The 17,021-nt window shown below is 46.2% G+C and overlaps 1 protein-coding gene across 10 annotated transcripts in view; it reads right to left on the reverse strand.

The window, feature by feature from the left end:
• TERB1 (telomere repeat binding bouquet formation protein 1) overlaps nucleotides 1-5,660 on the reverse strand; it is a 138,676-nt gene extending 133,016 nt beyond the window's left edge. For 8 of the 10 annotated variants that reach the window (XM_068259680.1, XM_068259686.1, XM_068259687.1 and 5 more), the window contains exons 1-2: nucleotides 5,576-5,660; nucleotides 2,485-2,625 (exon numbers count right to left, since the gene is read on the reverse strand). In XM_068259680.1, coding sequence (XP_068115781.1) covers nucleotides 2,485-2,500 — 16 coding nt within the window. In that variant the 5' untranslated portion in view covers nucleotides 2,501-2,625; nucleotides 5,576-5,660. Of the gene's footprint in view, nucleotides 1-2,484; nucleotides 2,626-5,454; nucleotides 5,553-5,575 lie in introns of those variants that run through there. The other 2 variants (XM_068259678.1, XM_068259688.1) reach the window with 2 other exon arrangements.
• Between the last annotated feature and the right edge of the window lie 11,361 nt (nucleotides 5,661-17,021).

Genomic DNA, 17,021 nt, shown 5'->3' on the forward strand with positions numbered 1-17,021 from the left:
TGCAGAAACGCATACTCCCGGGCTGCTGCAGATTTTGGATTGCGGAGGCGTTTCTGCCTCCAATGTAAAGTATAGGAAAAACGCAAACCGCTCTGAAAAACGGCAGTTCAGAGCGGTTTTGCAGGTGTTTTTGTTACAGAAGCTGTTCAGTAACAGCTTTACTGTAACAATATATGAAATCTACTACACCAAAAACTCTTCCCAAAACCGCAAAGTGCTAGCTGAAACGCTACAGAAAAAGCGTTTAAAAATCTGCTAGCATTTTGTGGATCTGCAAGCGGTTTTTGGTGTGCACCAGGCTTTAGACAACCTCTGAGGCCCTCACAGAGCAGCTGTATTTGTACTGACATTAGATTACACACAGGTGCACTCTATTTAGTCATTAGCAATCATCAGGCAATGCCTATAGGCAACTGACTGCACTCAGATCAAAGGGGGTTGAATAATTATTTACACACCACTTTGCAGTTATTTATTTGTAAAAAATTTTTGGAATCATGTATGATTTTCGTTCCACTTCTCATGTGTACACCACTTTGTGTTGGTCTTTCATATGGAATTCCAATAAAATTGATTCATGTTTGTGGCAGTAATATGACAAAATGTGGAAACCTTCAAGGGGGCCGAATACTTTTTCAACCCACTGTATTATACAGTCACAATCAGATGTGTATATCTGACTTTAAAAATACGGGGACTGCTTTATTGAAGCAGCACAAGTGACTAATTTTGATTGGTTTATTTCATTTTTGTGGACCAAGCACAGCTATTACTGTATGTATAAATTATTTATGATGCCTTATCTGAGAAATAGAAAATTTTACCATACTTTCTATTTTAATTACAGTTTAAATTCATTAGGAGTCGGAGCATTTTTCCCAACTCCGACTCCTTGCACCCAAAATTGCCCTGACTCCACGACTCCGACTCCACAGCCCTGGAAAATTTGCGGCTGTACACCCCTCCATGAACAAGCGCGAGCGCACTGACAACCTGCACAGTAACAAGGAGTCGCTCGTGCACGGAGGGAAAAGCCCTGCATGGGTGGCTCCATGCTACTGCAAAGGCATGGGCAGATCTGTGCCTGGGCTCATTCACAGACGGGAGTGCGGCCGCGTGAACCTATTTGACAAGTCCTTGTCCAACAGGTTCAGAGGCCCATCGGTGGAAGGGTGAGCTCGAGGGGGGCGGGGGAAGCCTCTGGATTATCCAGAGGCTTCCCTTTACTAAGGTGAGTATCTAACTTTTCTCTTTTTTAACCCGCAGGTACCCTTCACACCAACAAGCACTTAGGCTGAGTTTTCACTGGGAAGCTACATCCATTTTCGGAATGGACACAGCACCCATGCTGACGCCAATATGCATCCAAATCGCTCTAGCCGTGCCATGCATTACTATGGGGACTGGGATGCGTTGTGCAGAAAACTGCAGCAGACAGCAGTTACCTCCCTGCACAAGATTCTGAAGCAGCCTATTGATTTCAAATGGCTGCTTCTCCGCATCCGAATTTACATGCATAATAACGCTGCAATTAAGCTGCAGTGTAAATGGCCCTTATTACTAAACCAAATCAACCTTTAGATCCGCAATAGGGGATTTTATCCTTCAACCACCAAAGTCCTCTAATCCTTCTTGGTGAACTGTATCCATGTGAATGTGCTTCCCATAAAAAAAAAAAGAAAAAAAAAAAAAAGAAAAACAGCTCCAGATCATAGTAAGGACTAGAGATGGTAAACATGATGCAAATAATTCCTGGTGGCAGTGAAATTTAATACGAAAACTTGCATACAAAAGTTGACGGACAGAGGTCTTTTTATTTATTTTTTTCCCAACCAAACTATCTATCTACATGTATGCAACTTGGAGATGGGCCAATCACTTCCAGACAATTAGCAGTGGCTCAATTTCAAGCAGCATGTAAGGTACATGCGAGCCAGAATTATCTGCATCTCATTCATCTCTAGTAGATTGTGAGTCAATCAGTGACACACAACAGTTTAAAGGGATCCTTAAAGGGAAGATCCGCACTGCTTAAAAAAAACCAAACTGCACTTACCTGGGGCTTCTTCCAGCTCCTGGCAGTCGATCAGTGCCCTCGGCGCAGCTCCTCTCCCTCCGGGCGGCCAGCGGTGAAGAAGCCGACCTCGCCAGGTCGGCTCCCAGGTCGGCTTCCGTGCGCTCCACGCCGTGGGTCACGTGGTGTAGAGACGTCATCCGGTCTCTACTGCGCATGTGCAGAACTACTGCGCTTGCGCAGTAGAGACCCGATGACGTCACGTACACCACGTGACCCGCGCCGTGGAACGCACATGACGCCGACTTGTTCACCACTGGACGCCCGAAAGGAGGGGAGCTACGCCGAGGGCACCGATCGACTGCCAGGAGCTGGAAGAAGCCCCAGGTGAGTGCAGTTTTTTTTTTTTTTAAGCAGCGTAAACCTTCCCTTTAAGCCTGGCGGGGAAAAAAAAAATCAGTTTTACTCACCTGAGGCCTTGTTCATACACGTGTTGGGCTGTTTGAGGAGTCTTTTTCCCGATTCCTGGCGCTTGGGTGGGCAATTAGTTTTTGTGCTTAGCGGTTTTCTAAGCGTTTTTTTCTGAGCGGTTTTGTAATTCACTCCCTGACCTGGAAAATAATAAATACAATGTATTTATTCTTAAAAACGCGAATGCAATTGGTACACAAGGCTACTGCGAGCAATTTGCGTTTCTCCTATACTTTCCATTGAGGCGGAATCGCCTCAAAAATGGTGCACCGCTTTACTGAGCAGACAATGCACGGCCCGCGCTGATATGAACCTTCTCATAGACATTCATTGCACAAGCATTTGGTGGGCGATTTTAAAAATCGCCCACGTGTAAAAACAACCCAAAACCGCCTGCAGTGTGAACAAGACCTGAGGCTTCTACCAGCCCCCCGCAGCCGTCCCGTTCCCTCGCAGTCACTCCTGTCCCCTGCTGCCAGCTGGTTTCGGCCATCAGGCTCACTGCGCCTGTGCAGGTCTGGCCACGCGTCTCCTACGCTTTCCTGTCCACAATAGTGTCCTGCGCATGCCTGGCCACGCGTCTCCTACGCTTTCCTGTCCACAATAGTGTCTTGCACAGGCCTGGCCACTTGTCTCCGCCTACACATTCCTGTCCACAATAGTGTCCTGCGCAGGCCTGGCCACGTGTCTCCGCCTACACGTTCCTGTCCACAATAGTGTCCTGCGCTGGCCTGGTCACGTGTCTCCGCCTACGCGTTCCTGTCCACAATAGTGTTCTGCGCTGGCCTGGTCACGTGTCTCCGCCTACGCGTTCCTGTCCACAATAGTGTCCTGCACAGGCCTGGTCACGTGTCTCCGCCTACGCGTTCCTGTCCACAATAGTGTCCTGCACAGGCCTGGCCACGTGTCTCCGCCTACGCGTTCCTGTCCACAATAGTGTCCTGCGCAGGCCTGGCCACGTGTCTCCGCCTATGCGTTTCTGTCCACAATAGTGTCCTGCGCAGGCCTGGCCACGTGTCTCCGCCTACGCTTTTCTGTCCACAATAGTGTCCTGCGCAAGCCTGGCCACGTGTCTCTTTATACACGTTACCGTCCACAATTGTGTCCTGTGCAGGCCTGACCATTTGTCTCCTTCTGCGCGTTCCTGTCCACTATAGTGTCCTGCGGCAGGCCTGGCCACGTGTCTCCTTCTACGCGTTCCTGTCCACAATAGTGTCCTGCGCAGGATGCTATTGCGGACGGGAACGCGAAGAAAACTACGCATGGCCAGGCCTGTCGGTGACACAAAAGTAGCTGGCGGCGGAGGACAGGAGGCTCCACGAGTGACTGCAAGGGTACGGGACGGCTGCAGGGGGCTGGTAGACACCCCAGGTGAGTAAAATATTTTTTTTTTCCAGGCTTAAGTGCCTCTTTAATGTATGCTGCAAATACATGCGCTAGTGCTTTACAAACACCAATCATCCTGAGGGCTCAAACTCAGTACCAGCCTTTTCTAAGGGCTCTTTCATATTACAACACATGCAGGAGCCGATCTCCTGCACGCATTGAATAGGCTGCAGCATGTTGTCGGGAATCTGCGGTGCGACGCTGATTAGCGGCGGTAATAATTAATTAACCCCGACGGGAAAACGCCAATTCCTGGCGATAAAATGCTCCCGGGTGCGTCGTACTATATCGCATCGAAACGCAGCGTCGGGTGTGAAAGGTGAAGTGAAAGTCTATGAACTTTCATTTTACCTTGGTCAACGCAAAGTCGAAACTTAGCGTTGAAACGCTGAAAAATGGCTGTAGTGTGAAAGAGCCCTAAGTGCTAGTGATTTGAAAAACTCTTGCTAATGTAATGCTATGGGGGATTTTTATAAAATCACATTACTCTAGCGGGAACGCACCCATAGCATTACATAAGAAAGAGCTTTTCAAATCACAAAGCGCTCAGAAAAGCGCTCCTAGAGCATAACGTCCAACTTTTTGAGATAAGAAAGAGGGAGACTTTAAGACACACCCCTGACACACCTTTAACCATGTCCCCACCACACCCCTCTCCATGCATATCACAAAATATTCAAAACCTCATCATTCAATCCATGCTGGTCCTTTCTATCATCAGTAGTTCTCCTTCAATGTAACATTTGAGAATAAGAAATATATCAATTTAACTGATGGAAATAAAGTTTAGAGTCAGTTAAACCCATTTTTCAGGAGAAAAATACATATATTTACATAGATCTGTACATCAGTCCTGCAACATGGACAAATAAGGGAGAAAGAGGGACAGGGGTCCCAAAGTGGGACTTTCCCCCTAAAAGAGGGACAGTTGGGAGCTATGCTAGTGAGTTCCAGGCCTAAAGATACTGGATATCGACCACAGCAAAAAAAAAAATCCAATCAAAACATCTCCAGTAAAGGCCTATTCACACTTACAAATGTAAAACGCTAGCAAACAGTGCTATCGTTCTGTGTTGGCAATTTTTACACGATTAACGTGTAAAAATCACTCAACATTTTCACATTTTTTTGAGCGATCGACAACCCTAAAAAGATGCTGCATATACCGCATTTTACGTCTACCAGTAATTGTGAATCAACAGCGATCATGGCAGTGAGGTCTCTGCCATATAGTTAATATTGCACCAGCGCTTTAAAAAGCGCTAGTGATCACAGTCAATTAGCGGTAAACGGCAGCAAGTCGCCCGAGTGTGAATGGGCCCTAAAGATGGTCAATGAGATCTAAAAAAACGCCAACTTCAAGATGCATAACACTGACATCAACTCAGAATCATTGATCAGCCCTAATCTCCAGGACTCTCCAGTAACACCTGGCACTATCATCACTTCAGTGGCATACTGAGACTTGTAGTGCCCCTTCGCAAGGGGACACGGATTCTACTAAAAAAGACAATATCACTTTAAATGTATGCTATTTTGTCAATGTATGCTAAAATGTTGTAACATCCCTTTCATCCTCATACTTGGGAGGCCATAACCATTTACTATAATGCAGAAGAGAACTCTGGGTTTGGCAGTTATCTGAAGATTCCCATTAGCAGAGCGGCCACTAATACGTCACACAGAAGCATAGAGTCCAGTTACCTGACTACACAGATCATCCGACCCGCCTTCCAACTATTGCACAAACAACTACCGGCGCCTCCGTGACGTCACGACTGGCCCTCCATCTGATACGCGGAGGATAGGATAGGAAGAGCCGCTAAGGGGCGGTGCTAGCCTTGCCTGAAGCCGCGCTGATGAAGTGGCAGTACTGGTGCTATTGGCTAATAATGCATAGGAGCAAAGCAGCATTGAGCAGCGTCGTGCAGCTCCCCCAGAGGAGCCGGGAAGTAAAGAGCTCACACACACCTCACAGACGGAACGAGACTGCTTGTGCCTGGCACCTGCTCAGGGGCGTAGCAATAGGGGTTGCAGAGGTTGCGACCGCATCGGGGCCCTTGGGCCAGAGACTGCAGTATTAGCTCTCTATTGGACCTGTGCTCATAATAATCACTTCTATAGATACTTTAAATAGTAGTAACCATTGATAAGCTGTTTCCCATAACCTTCTTGCACCTCTGACACTGTAGTTTCCATTCGCAGGTTTTGGTGCGGCGTATCAATTGTTATTTATAGAGTGCGTGGGGGGGCCCCATTGTCAAACTTGCATCGGGGCCCAGAGCTCCTTAGCTTCGCCACTGCACCTGCTCCAGCCCCAGCAGCGAGCACTTATCTTCTGTTATTAATACAAACCTGCCAGGCTGCCACTATGGACTTATACTTGGCATAGGAACCTGAACTGAGTAAAATTATTTAAAGTAAACACGTGACGTAGCTGCAAATTAATATTAAATACTTAACTCACCATCAGTTTCTAGAGCCGCTTGGCGCGGGCACAGTGTTGCTGCACCTGTGCAAGTATGGCCGTACCTGCGGAGTAAGCTAGAGCCTTTTGGCGCGGGCACAGTGTTGCTGCACCTGTGCAAGTATGGCCGTACCTGCGGAGTAAGCTAGAGCCGCTTGACGCGGGCACAGTGTTGCTGCACCTGTGCAAGTATGGCCGTACCTGCGGAGTAAGCTAGAGCCGCTTGGCGCGGGCACAGTGTTGCTGCACCTGTGCAAGTATGGCCGTATCTGCGGAGTAAGCTAGAGCCGCTTGGCGCGGGCACAGTGTTGCTGCACCTGTGCAAGTATGGCCGTACCTGCGGAGTAAGCTAGAGCCGCTTGGCGCGGGCACAGTGTTGCTGCACCTGTGCAAGTATGGCCGTACCTGCGGAGTAAGCTAGAGCCGCTTGGCGTGGGCACAGTGTTGCTGCACCTGTGCAAGTATGGCCGTACCTGCGGAGTAAGCTAGAGCCGCTTGGCGCGGGCACAGTATTGCTGCACCTGTGCAAGTATGGCCACACCTGCGGAGTAAGCTAGAGATGCTTGAAGTGGGCACAGTATGGCTGCTCTTGTGCAAATATGGCCGCACCTGCGGAGTAAGCTAGAGACGCTTGGCGCGGGCACAGTATGGCTGCACCTGTGCAAATATGGCCGCTCCTGTGAAGTAAGCTAGAGCCGCTTGGCGCAGGCACAGTATGGCTGCTCCTGTGCAAGTATGGCCACATGCATGGTAAGCTAGAGCCGCTTGGCGCGGGCACACTATGGCTGCACCTGTGTAACTATGGCCACACCTGCGGAGTAAGCGAGAGCCGCTTGGCGCGGGCACAGTATGGCTGCACCTTTGCAAATATAGCCGCACCTGCGGAGTAAGCGAGAGCCGCTTGGCGCGGGCACAGTGTTGCTGCACCTGTGCAAGTATGGCCACATGCATGGTAAGCTAGAGCCGCTTGGCGCGGGCACACTATGGCTGCACCTGTGCAACTATGGCCACACCTGCGGAGTAAGCGAGAGCCGCTTGGCGCGGGCACAGTATGGCTGCACCTTTGCAAATATGGCCACACCTGCATAGTAAGCTAGAGCCGCTTGGCGCGGGCACAGTATGGCTGCGTGTGTGCATGAAGAAGAGCACAGCTGCAAAGTTCCACAAGGTCCCAGACAATAGCCTAGGGGGCGAGGAGGACACCAGAGACCTCTGGAGAATCCACAGGCTTCTCTCTACCTAGGTAAATATCTGCTTTTTTTTTTTTGTTGCTGGCTTCTTCTCTGGCTTACTTTAATTGGCTTGAATGAAAATTGTTTATTTTCAACTTGGATTTTCCATAATGTGTATGTATGAGTTAAAACGTTTGTATTTAGTTTAAATTTTAAATGCTGTTGGCACTTTGCGATAGATAAAGTGACTTTTGGGTTGCAGTTTGGGCACTCAAACGCCAAAAGGTTCGCCACCACTGTCCTAATCTAATGTCCCACCATTGCTAGGTTCATGTAAACTTGTCTCCACCCGCGACCACACCCACATTCTGGTCCATGACCACACCGATGTTTTGGTACGGCGCACTCCTTCTGACACCCCCCCCCCCCCCCCCTTTGCCCACCTTGGAAAATTTCCTGCGGACGTTTTTCATTTTACAAATAGAACGGATTACAACAGGGGTGAGAGTGGAGACCTACAAAAAAAACTTTTAGAGCAAGACATTTTCTAGATTTTTACATTAGGTACTCAGAAACCAGCAGATTTTAATTTAGTAAGATTAATATTTCATTCTGACACTAGGAATTACCCAGATAATACATTTGGTGTGGACATAGATCATTTTTGTGTTACAGATTTTTTTTTTATTGCCAATCTTGTAGAGTTTGTAAAATGGACCTTATATGCCAATGTCAGAGCAGTGGGCTGTACGAATTCCTCACCTTATCCTATCAGCATTCCTTTGTGATAGGGTCAGTGCACACCAAAAAGCTCTAGCGTAATCGCAAACGGTCAGCGGTTTTTGAAGTGGTTTTTCAGAGCGATTCTAGGCATGTACCTAATAATTTTCTAGTCATGCCTAGCGATTATTGGAGCGTTTCGATGTAGCATCTTTTATTTTTTGTTACAGTACAGCTGGAAATGAACATCTCTCTGTTCTAGCGCTTTTCAGAGCAATTTTCCACTTTCCTATACTTAACATTGAGGCTGAATCTCCTCAGAAAAGCGCAGAAATGCTGCAGGACCCGCATTTGCAAGAAAATCACATCTCTCTGGTGTGATCCATCCCATTGATATAAATTAGCCAAGCACTTTTCAAAGCACTAGTGTTTTTAAACGCACCAGCCCATAGGGAGGAGCTGGTAAAGAGGATCAGCTAGTCTTTCACTGTGAAGATAGAACCAGTTACTTTACTGTGATTACCTCATCCCATGACTGCAGTGATCAACTCTTTGCAGTCAGCACTACAGCTTAGTATAGTCGTATATCACTTTTTTTTTACATATTGCATTATGATGCATTCTAAAAAAGCACACCATGCTGCCTTTGTGGATTTTTTATGCACTCCCCATTCAATGTAGTAAATAGGGTTGCACAAAATGTAAAGTACTGCATATAGGGGTATGCTAAGCGCTAGTTCACGCAAGCTTTTTCCTGTGATTCCCGGGCCTCCATCGTAGAGCAATTGCATTTGCAATCGGATTTTCCACCCCTGATTTTCGGTTACAGAATACATTGTAATTGCAAACACAACGCAGCACGGAAAAAAGCAAAAAGCTGTGCGATTTAAAAACGCACAGAAAAGCGAATTTAGATTGCTAATGACATGCATTTCCCGAGCTGGGGCACTCAATTCAATGGCCAGTGCATCTGTGCGCGGTTTGCTGTCTGTGGTAAAATACACACTATTCTAGCAAGTGTGTTCCCTGCCTTTAGGTTTTTTATTGTTTTTTTTTTTTTTCACAAATTTCCTTTAGAGAACCTGAACTGAAAATTAAAAGTCAAAATAAACATAAACGCATCATATTTACCTTCTGTGTACTGTAGTCTACTCATCAATCTCTTTCTCCTCTCCTGTGTCCCATTTGTCCACTGTGATCAATGGAATTCTAGGTCCTCCATTTTGAAAATGGCCATTACCCCATAACAACTTCCTGGTCAGCACACTGTTAAACTGTAATATCACCCACTTGAGCTATAGGGAAACATGGACAATACCTTGCACATTCAGTTGTAACTTACAGCTGCTGATATATACCTGACTGCAACTGGTATATTTCAGCTCTGACAAAATATTGTCAGAACTGGAAGGGATCACTGTAAGCAGAAAATGGTGAGCTTCTGAGGCTCTAAACGCACTGTGCAAGTATGGCCGTACTCCGCAGGTACGGCCATACTTGCACAGGTGCAGCAACACTGTGCCCGCGCCAAGCGGCTCTACCGTACTCCGCAGATACGGCCATACTTGCACAGGTGCAGCAACACTGTGCCCGCGCCAAGCGGCTCTACCTTACTCTGCAGATACGGCCATACTTGCACAGGTGCAGCAACACTGTGCCCGCGCCAAGCGGCTCTAGCTTACTCCGCAGGTACGGCCATACTTGCACAGGTGCAGCAACACTGTGCCCGCGCCAAGCGGCTCTAGCTTACTCCGCAGGTACGGCCATACTTGCACAGGTGCAGCAACACTGTGCCCGCGCCAAGCGGCTCTAGCTTACTCCGTAGATGTGGCCATATTTGCACAGGTGCAGCAACACTGTGCCCGCGCCAAGCGGCTCTAGCTTACTCCGCAGGTACGGCCATACTTGCACAGGTGCAGCAACACTGTGCCCGCGCCAAGCGGCTCTAGCTTACTCCGCAGGTACGGCCATACTTGCACAGGTGCAGCAACACTGTGCCCGCGCCAAGCGGCTCTAGCTTACTCCGTAGGTACGGCCATACTTGCACAGGTGCAGCAACACTGTGCCCGCGCCAAGCGGCTCTAGCTTACTCCGTAGATGTGGCCATATTTGCACAGGTGCAGCAACACTGTGCCCGCGCCAAGCGGCTCTAGCTTACTCCGCAGATACGGCCATGCTTGCACAGGTGCAGCAACACTGTGCCCGCGCCAAGCGGCTCTAGCTTACTCCGCAGGTACGGCCATACTTGCACAGGTGCAGCAACACTGTGCCCGCGCCAAGCGGCTCTAGCTTACTCCGTAGATGTGGCCATATTTGCACAGGTGCAAGCATACTGCGCCAGCGCCAAGCGTCTTTAGCTTACTCCGCAGGTTCCGCCATATTTGCAAAGGAGCAGTCATGCTGTGCCCATGCCAAGCGTCTCTAGCCTACTCCGCTGGTGTGGCCATACGTGCACAGGAGCAGACATAGGGCTTGATTCACAAAGCGGTGCTAACCTACTTAGCACGTCTAAAGTCTTTAGACGTGCTAACCAGGGTGCTAAGTAGGTTAGTACCAGCTTTTCAATCAGATCGCACGCTAAGTACCGCGCGCAAAGTCCTATGCGTGCGCTAAGTCCCATAGGCTTTAATGGGCACTTCGCGCGGAGCAGTGCACGCATAAAGTTTTGCGGGTGTGGTCGCGGGTGGAGACAAGTTTACATGAACTTAGCAATGGTGGGACATTAGATTAGGACAGTGGTGGCGAACCTTTTGGCGTTTGAGTGCCCAAACTGCAACTCAAAAGTCACTTATCTATCGCAAAGTGCCAACAGCAATTTAAACTAAATACAAACGTTTTAACTCATACATGAACATTATGGAAAATCCAAGTTGAAAATAAACAATTTTCATTCAAGCCAATTAAAGTAAGCCAGAGAAGAAGCCAGCTACAACAAAAAAAAGCAGATATTTACCTAGGTAGAGAGAAGCCTGTGGATTCTCCAGAGGTCTCTGGTGTCCTCCTCGCCCCCTAGGCTATTGTCTAGGACCTCGTGGAACTTTGCAGCTGTGCTCTTCTTTATGCACACACGCAGCCATACTGTGCCCGCGCCAAGCGGCTCTCGCTTACTCCGCAGGTGCGGCCATACTGTGCCCGCGCCAAGCGGCTCTCGCTTACTCCGCAGGTGTGGCCATACTTGCACAGGTGCAACCATACTGTGCCCGCGCCAAGCGTCTTTAGCTTACTCCGCAGGTGTGGCCATACTTGCACAGGTGCAACCATACTGTGCCCGCGCCAAGCGGCTCTCGCTTACTCCGCAGGTGCGGCCATATTTGCACAGGTGCAACCATACTGTGCCCCCGCCAAGCGTCTCTAGCTTACTGCGCAGGTGTGGCCATACTTGCACAGGTGCAACCATACTGTGCCTGCGCCAAGCGTCTCTAGCTTACTCCGCAGGTGCCGCCATATTTGCAAAAAAGGAGCCATGCAGTGCCCGTGCCAAGCGTCTCTAGCTTAATCCGCAGGTGCCACCATATTTGCACAGGAGCAGCCATACTGTGCCCACTCCAAGCATCTCTAGCTTACTCCGCAGGTAATTTTTGCAGACTTGTACACGATGTGGAGAGCGACCATGATAACATATCCAACAAGCTCTTGCTGATAACATGAAGGAACGGCGACTTGACACCTGGGAGCCCAAATAGTGCAATAAGTCACCAAATATAGCAATGTGTGGAAAAAGGAAAATGGTACTCACAAAGGTGAATTGCAGAAGGGGTAACCAACCACTTGCGGCAGGTGGAGATTCACAAACGCGACTCCGCTCTGGAGTCTAGAGGGTACTGGATGCAGTCGGTTTCCTAGGAAAAACAGCTGGTGCTGAGTCTGGCTATGCCACGCAGGACCAACAGCACCCCTCCAAAGGGGGAAAAACACAACAGGAGGTAAGAGGTGCCCAGGAATGGTCAGTGCATATTAAAGCCTGATCAGAAAACCGCTACTGCGCCTGCGGCAGGCAAATAATTACCTCGCCCGTGCTTAGGGGCTGCTAGCTCAGCTCTGGATCCTGTAGGGTGAAAAGGACGGGAAAGCCTTGTTAGGATGTCAGAACACTCACAAATTTGTAGTTCATATGCGCATATGTGAAAAAATCCTTAGAGAGTCCAGGCAGCCTGCAGGCATTCCTATCGCGTGGCCTCTGTCGGAAGTCACACTGGGAGATGCGATAGGAATACCTGCAGGCTGCCTGGACTCTCTAAGAATTTTTTCACATATGCGCATATGAACTACAAATTTGTGAGTGTTCTGACATGTTTTTAATGTTATAATAAATACAGTATTATGCTATGTTGGCGTTTGTTTTGAGCTTAAAGAGAATCTGTATTGTTAAAATCGCACAAAAGTAAACATACCAGTGCGTTAGGGGACATCTCCTATTACCCTCTGTCACAATTTCGCCGCTCCTCGCCGCATTAAAAGTGGTTAAAAACAGTTTTAAAAAGTTTGTTTATAAACAAACAAAATGGCCACCAAAACAGGAAGTAGGTTGATGTACAGTATGTCCACACATAGAAAATACATCCATACACAAGCAGGCTGTATACACCCTTCCTTTTGAATCTCAAGAGATCATTTGTGTGTTTCTTTCCCCCTGCAGCTATCTTCCACTGAAGTGTCAGGGTGTTTCTTCCTGCAGAGTGCAGACAGCTCTGCCTGTATGTAATTCCTCAGTATGTGAAAGCCCAGCCAGCTCAGAGGAGGATTTATCCAGCTTGTAAAAGATAATAGAGCAGAGAGAAGCTGCACTAATCTAAATAACACACAGGCAGTGTGCATAGAGGGGCCTGGAGGGGGGAGATGCATCACAGAACCACAACCCTGAAGAACTTGGCAGCCTTCCAGACACAGGCTGACAAGAGAGAGATAAGTTGATTTATTACAGAGATGGTGATAGTAGAACGTGCTGCAGTAAGCCAGAACACATTAGAATAGCTTTTGGAACTTGTAGGATGATAAAAAACAGGATGCAATTTTTGTTACGGAGTCTCTTTAAGGGACTTTGAAGCAAGTTGAACACGAGGAGGACTTATCCTTAAAAGTGCATACTGCTGGTCGTTTAAAGGGGATCAGCATCTCCATATGGTGAGCGTATAAGTTATTCCTCTGGCATGGAAGGTGGTGGGGACACTGCTTGTTTTTGACACCTGGCACGATTTTGAGGCGGAGGGATGTCCGTTTTGTTGTTACCATATGAAATTGGATTACGCTATGTTCGCACCCTCTGTTTGCGTTTTAGATACTGAGCAAGCCAGAAGATTGATGGGAAGTTATGAACTGCCTGATATGCTGATCTATATCTAAATCAGCCACCTGATTCGGTGAGAGATATAGTGGAATCATTGCCTGATATGCTGATCTATATCTAAATCAGCCACCTAATTCGGTGAGGGATATAGTGGAATCATTGCCTGATATGCTGATCTACATCTAAATCAGCCACCTAATTCGGTGAGGGATATAGTGGAATCATTGCCTGATATGCTGATCTACATCTAAATCAGCCACCTGATTCGGTGAGGGATATAGTGGAATCATTGCCTGAACTTTGATTGACTGCTTTCATGTGTCTTATGTAGAGCGCCTGCACACATACATTCAATCTGACTTATGTAGATGTGCTTTCTCATTTTTTTTTTTAATTTTTAATAAATTTGCAAAAACCTCAAGTAAACTTTTTTCACGTTGTCATGATGGGGTGTAGTGTGGAGAATTCTGAGGGAAAAAAATAATTTGATCCATTTTGGAATAAAGCTATAGCATCATAAAATGTGGGAAATGTGCACTGTAAATGGTAATTCATGAGATCATTGTAGCTGCAAAGTAAAGGCTTATAGTGTAGAAATTAGGTCCTGTATTGTAGCCCCAAACATTTCCATGATTTAGCCATAATAAAATAGCTAGCGCCCATTTCACCGCTTACAGCCATTGATTTCGGTAAATAACATGGGCGTCTATGGCGGTGCTCTTTTAACACAGGCATCCTTTTCAGCTGACACCTTCCTATCCCCCTCACACTAACCCTCGGACCCTGCCCCTATGTAAGTTCAGCTACAGTTACCCAAACTAATTACTGTTAAATGAGCTGCCCCTATCACTATATAAAGTGTACCTGAAATTAAACAATAGGTTGTATTTATACTTACATAGTGCTTCCCCCAGCCCCATGAGCTCTGTGGGGTCCATCGATGTCCTCTCAGGCTGCTCTGTTCTGCCGTTATCTGGCCAGGTAATTCTGCAAGTCGTGCCCTTCAGAACATGCTCGGCCTCCTACGTACTCCTGCGCTGAGAGGACAGACAACGGAGAGGACAGCGAGGGACCCCACGGATCTCATGGGGCTGGAGGAAGCCCCAGGTAAGTATAAATACAGCCTTTTCTTTAATCTCAGGTTTCCTTTAAAGAGGAACTCCAGTGAAAATAACGTAATGAATAAAAGTGCTTAATCTCTACAATAATTATGTATAAATGATTTAGTCAGTGTTTGCCCATTGTAAAATATTTCCTCTCCCCGATTTACATTCTGACATTTATCACTTGGTGACATTTTTACTGCTGGCAGGTGGTGTCAGTGGAAGAAGCTGCAGCTTACTTTTTTGGCAGTTGGAAACAGTTGTGATTTCCCATAATGCAACAAGGCTCCAACAGTGTGATGTCAGCACCACGGTCCTGACATCACACAGTGGGAGGGGTTTCACCACAATATCAGCCATACGGAGCCTCCTTATGATCCGTTTTGTGAAAAGGAAAAAATGTCTCATGGGAAAGGGGGTATCAGCTACTGATTGGGATAAAGTTCAATCCTTGGTTACGGTTCCTCTTTAAGTTAGGCTACAGTGTAACTAAACACATAGCGTCTTCAGGCTCTCGGCTATATACAGGCGCAGTGATTAAATATCTCCATACATTTACCCATTTGTTACATATATAGCCTACAAGTAGACCTAAATAAGTCTGCATTCCCATTTCTGGTAGCCATGCAACAATGTGACTCCAGGTCATGCACTGCAACAATCGAGCTCATTATTCTCTGCTCTGAAAAGAGACTGGAATCATTTCTGATAAATGAACATTATGCAGTGATTTCCATCTTCCGTTGCAGTACTTCATTGTGCTGCTGCTGTCTGAGGTCAGCTCTGACAAAGGATCTCTATTTGTTAGATGTATCATGATTTCTAGAAGCCTGCAGTGTGACATCATCACTGTGAACATTTCCAGTAGGGAATGACATCATCCTTTAGCTATAGCGCATGAGGTCATCAGCTTCCCTGTATATTTTGATATACTTTATTACACAGGCATAGACCAACAACTAAACACATAGAAAGGACTGCATTTTCTCCAGGATACGGGTTTTTTTTAAAATGGAAGCTTTGCCAAAACGTTAATATTAGTTCATGATATTGTTCCTACAATTTAGAACTTTTTGTTTGTATCTTTTTTTTCTTTGCCGAGGGTAAAGAAAGATGAAATATAGCTGTAAGCCAGCTCTGTACAATCAGTCTAGATGGACACACACCATACATTTTTTTAAAATTTCTTTCAATTCAAGAATTACAATCAACTTTTCTGATTGACTAACATTTAAAAAATCTGACCAATGTACCACACGTGTTCAATTCACCAGTTATGAGGGGAGAAAAAAAAAAACCTCAACAAAAATGTATTAGGTCTATTTATTAATAATTGACAATCTACCCTACAGCATTCAATTTTCATAAAAATTAATCAAAAAAATCCACCACTCCTGTATCGGGAAAAAAATTGGAAATCTTGCTCAAATGAAAAAGAAACTTTCAATTTTCTCAGACCAACCAACAGTTTATCAAATTGCAGTAAAATTGGATCATTTTATTGCCCTGTGTGTGGCCACCTTTAGGGTGCTTTTCCCTAGCTGGGATCCGCTGCGAAAAACTAATCTCGGCCCTTTTGCCAATCGAAACAGCACTGTGATTAACAGGTAAATTGTGGTGCGGTTTTACCATAACTGAGATTCATTTTTCCCCGCATCACAACCGCCAAACTGCATGATTTTTGGTGCGTTTGCGTTCATACCCTATGGATCGCGACAAAATGGCGGTAGTGTAAATTGAAGGGAGCAGAATTGCATTGCAGCACGATTTTGCATGTGATCACGTTTCCTAGTGGAAAAGCAGCTTAAAGAGAAACTTTAGCCTAAACAAACATACTGTACTTCACCACTGAGGGGTTTTACCCCCTGACCACCAGAGCAATTTTCACCTTTCAGCGCTCCTTACATTCATTCGTCTATAACTTTATCATTACTTATCGCAATGAAATGAACTATATCTTGTTTTTTCCGCCACCAATTAGGCTTTCTTTAGGTGGGACATTATGCCAAGAATTATTTTTTTCTAAATGTGTTTTAATGGGAAAATAGGAAAAATGTGGGGGAAAAAAAAATTATTTTTCAGTTTTCGGCCATTATAGTTTTTAAATAATGCATGCTACTGTAATTAAAACCCATGAAATTTATGTGCCCTTTTGTCCCGGTTATAAAACCGTTTAAATTATGTCCCTATCACAATGTTTGGCGCCAATATTTCATTTGGAAATAAAGGTGCATTTTTTTCAGTTTTGCGTCCATCCCTAATTACAAGCCCATAGTTTATAAAGTAACAGTGTTATACCCTCTTGACTTAAATATTTAAAAAGTTCAGTCCCTAAGGTAACTAATTATGTATTTTTTTTAATTGTAAATTTTTGAATTTTTTTTTAATTACAAAAAAAAAAAAA

This window comes from Hyperolius riggenbachi, chromosome 11 (genome assembly GCF_040937935.1).
Source record: "Hyperolius riggenbachi isolate aHypRig1 chromosome 11, aHypRig1.pri, whole genome shotgun sequence".
Lineage (NCBI taxonomy): Eukaryota > Metazoa > Chordata > Amphibia > Anura > Hyperoliidae > Hyperolius > Hyperolius riggenbachi.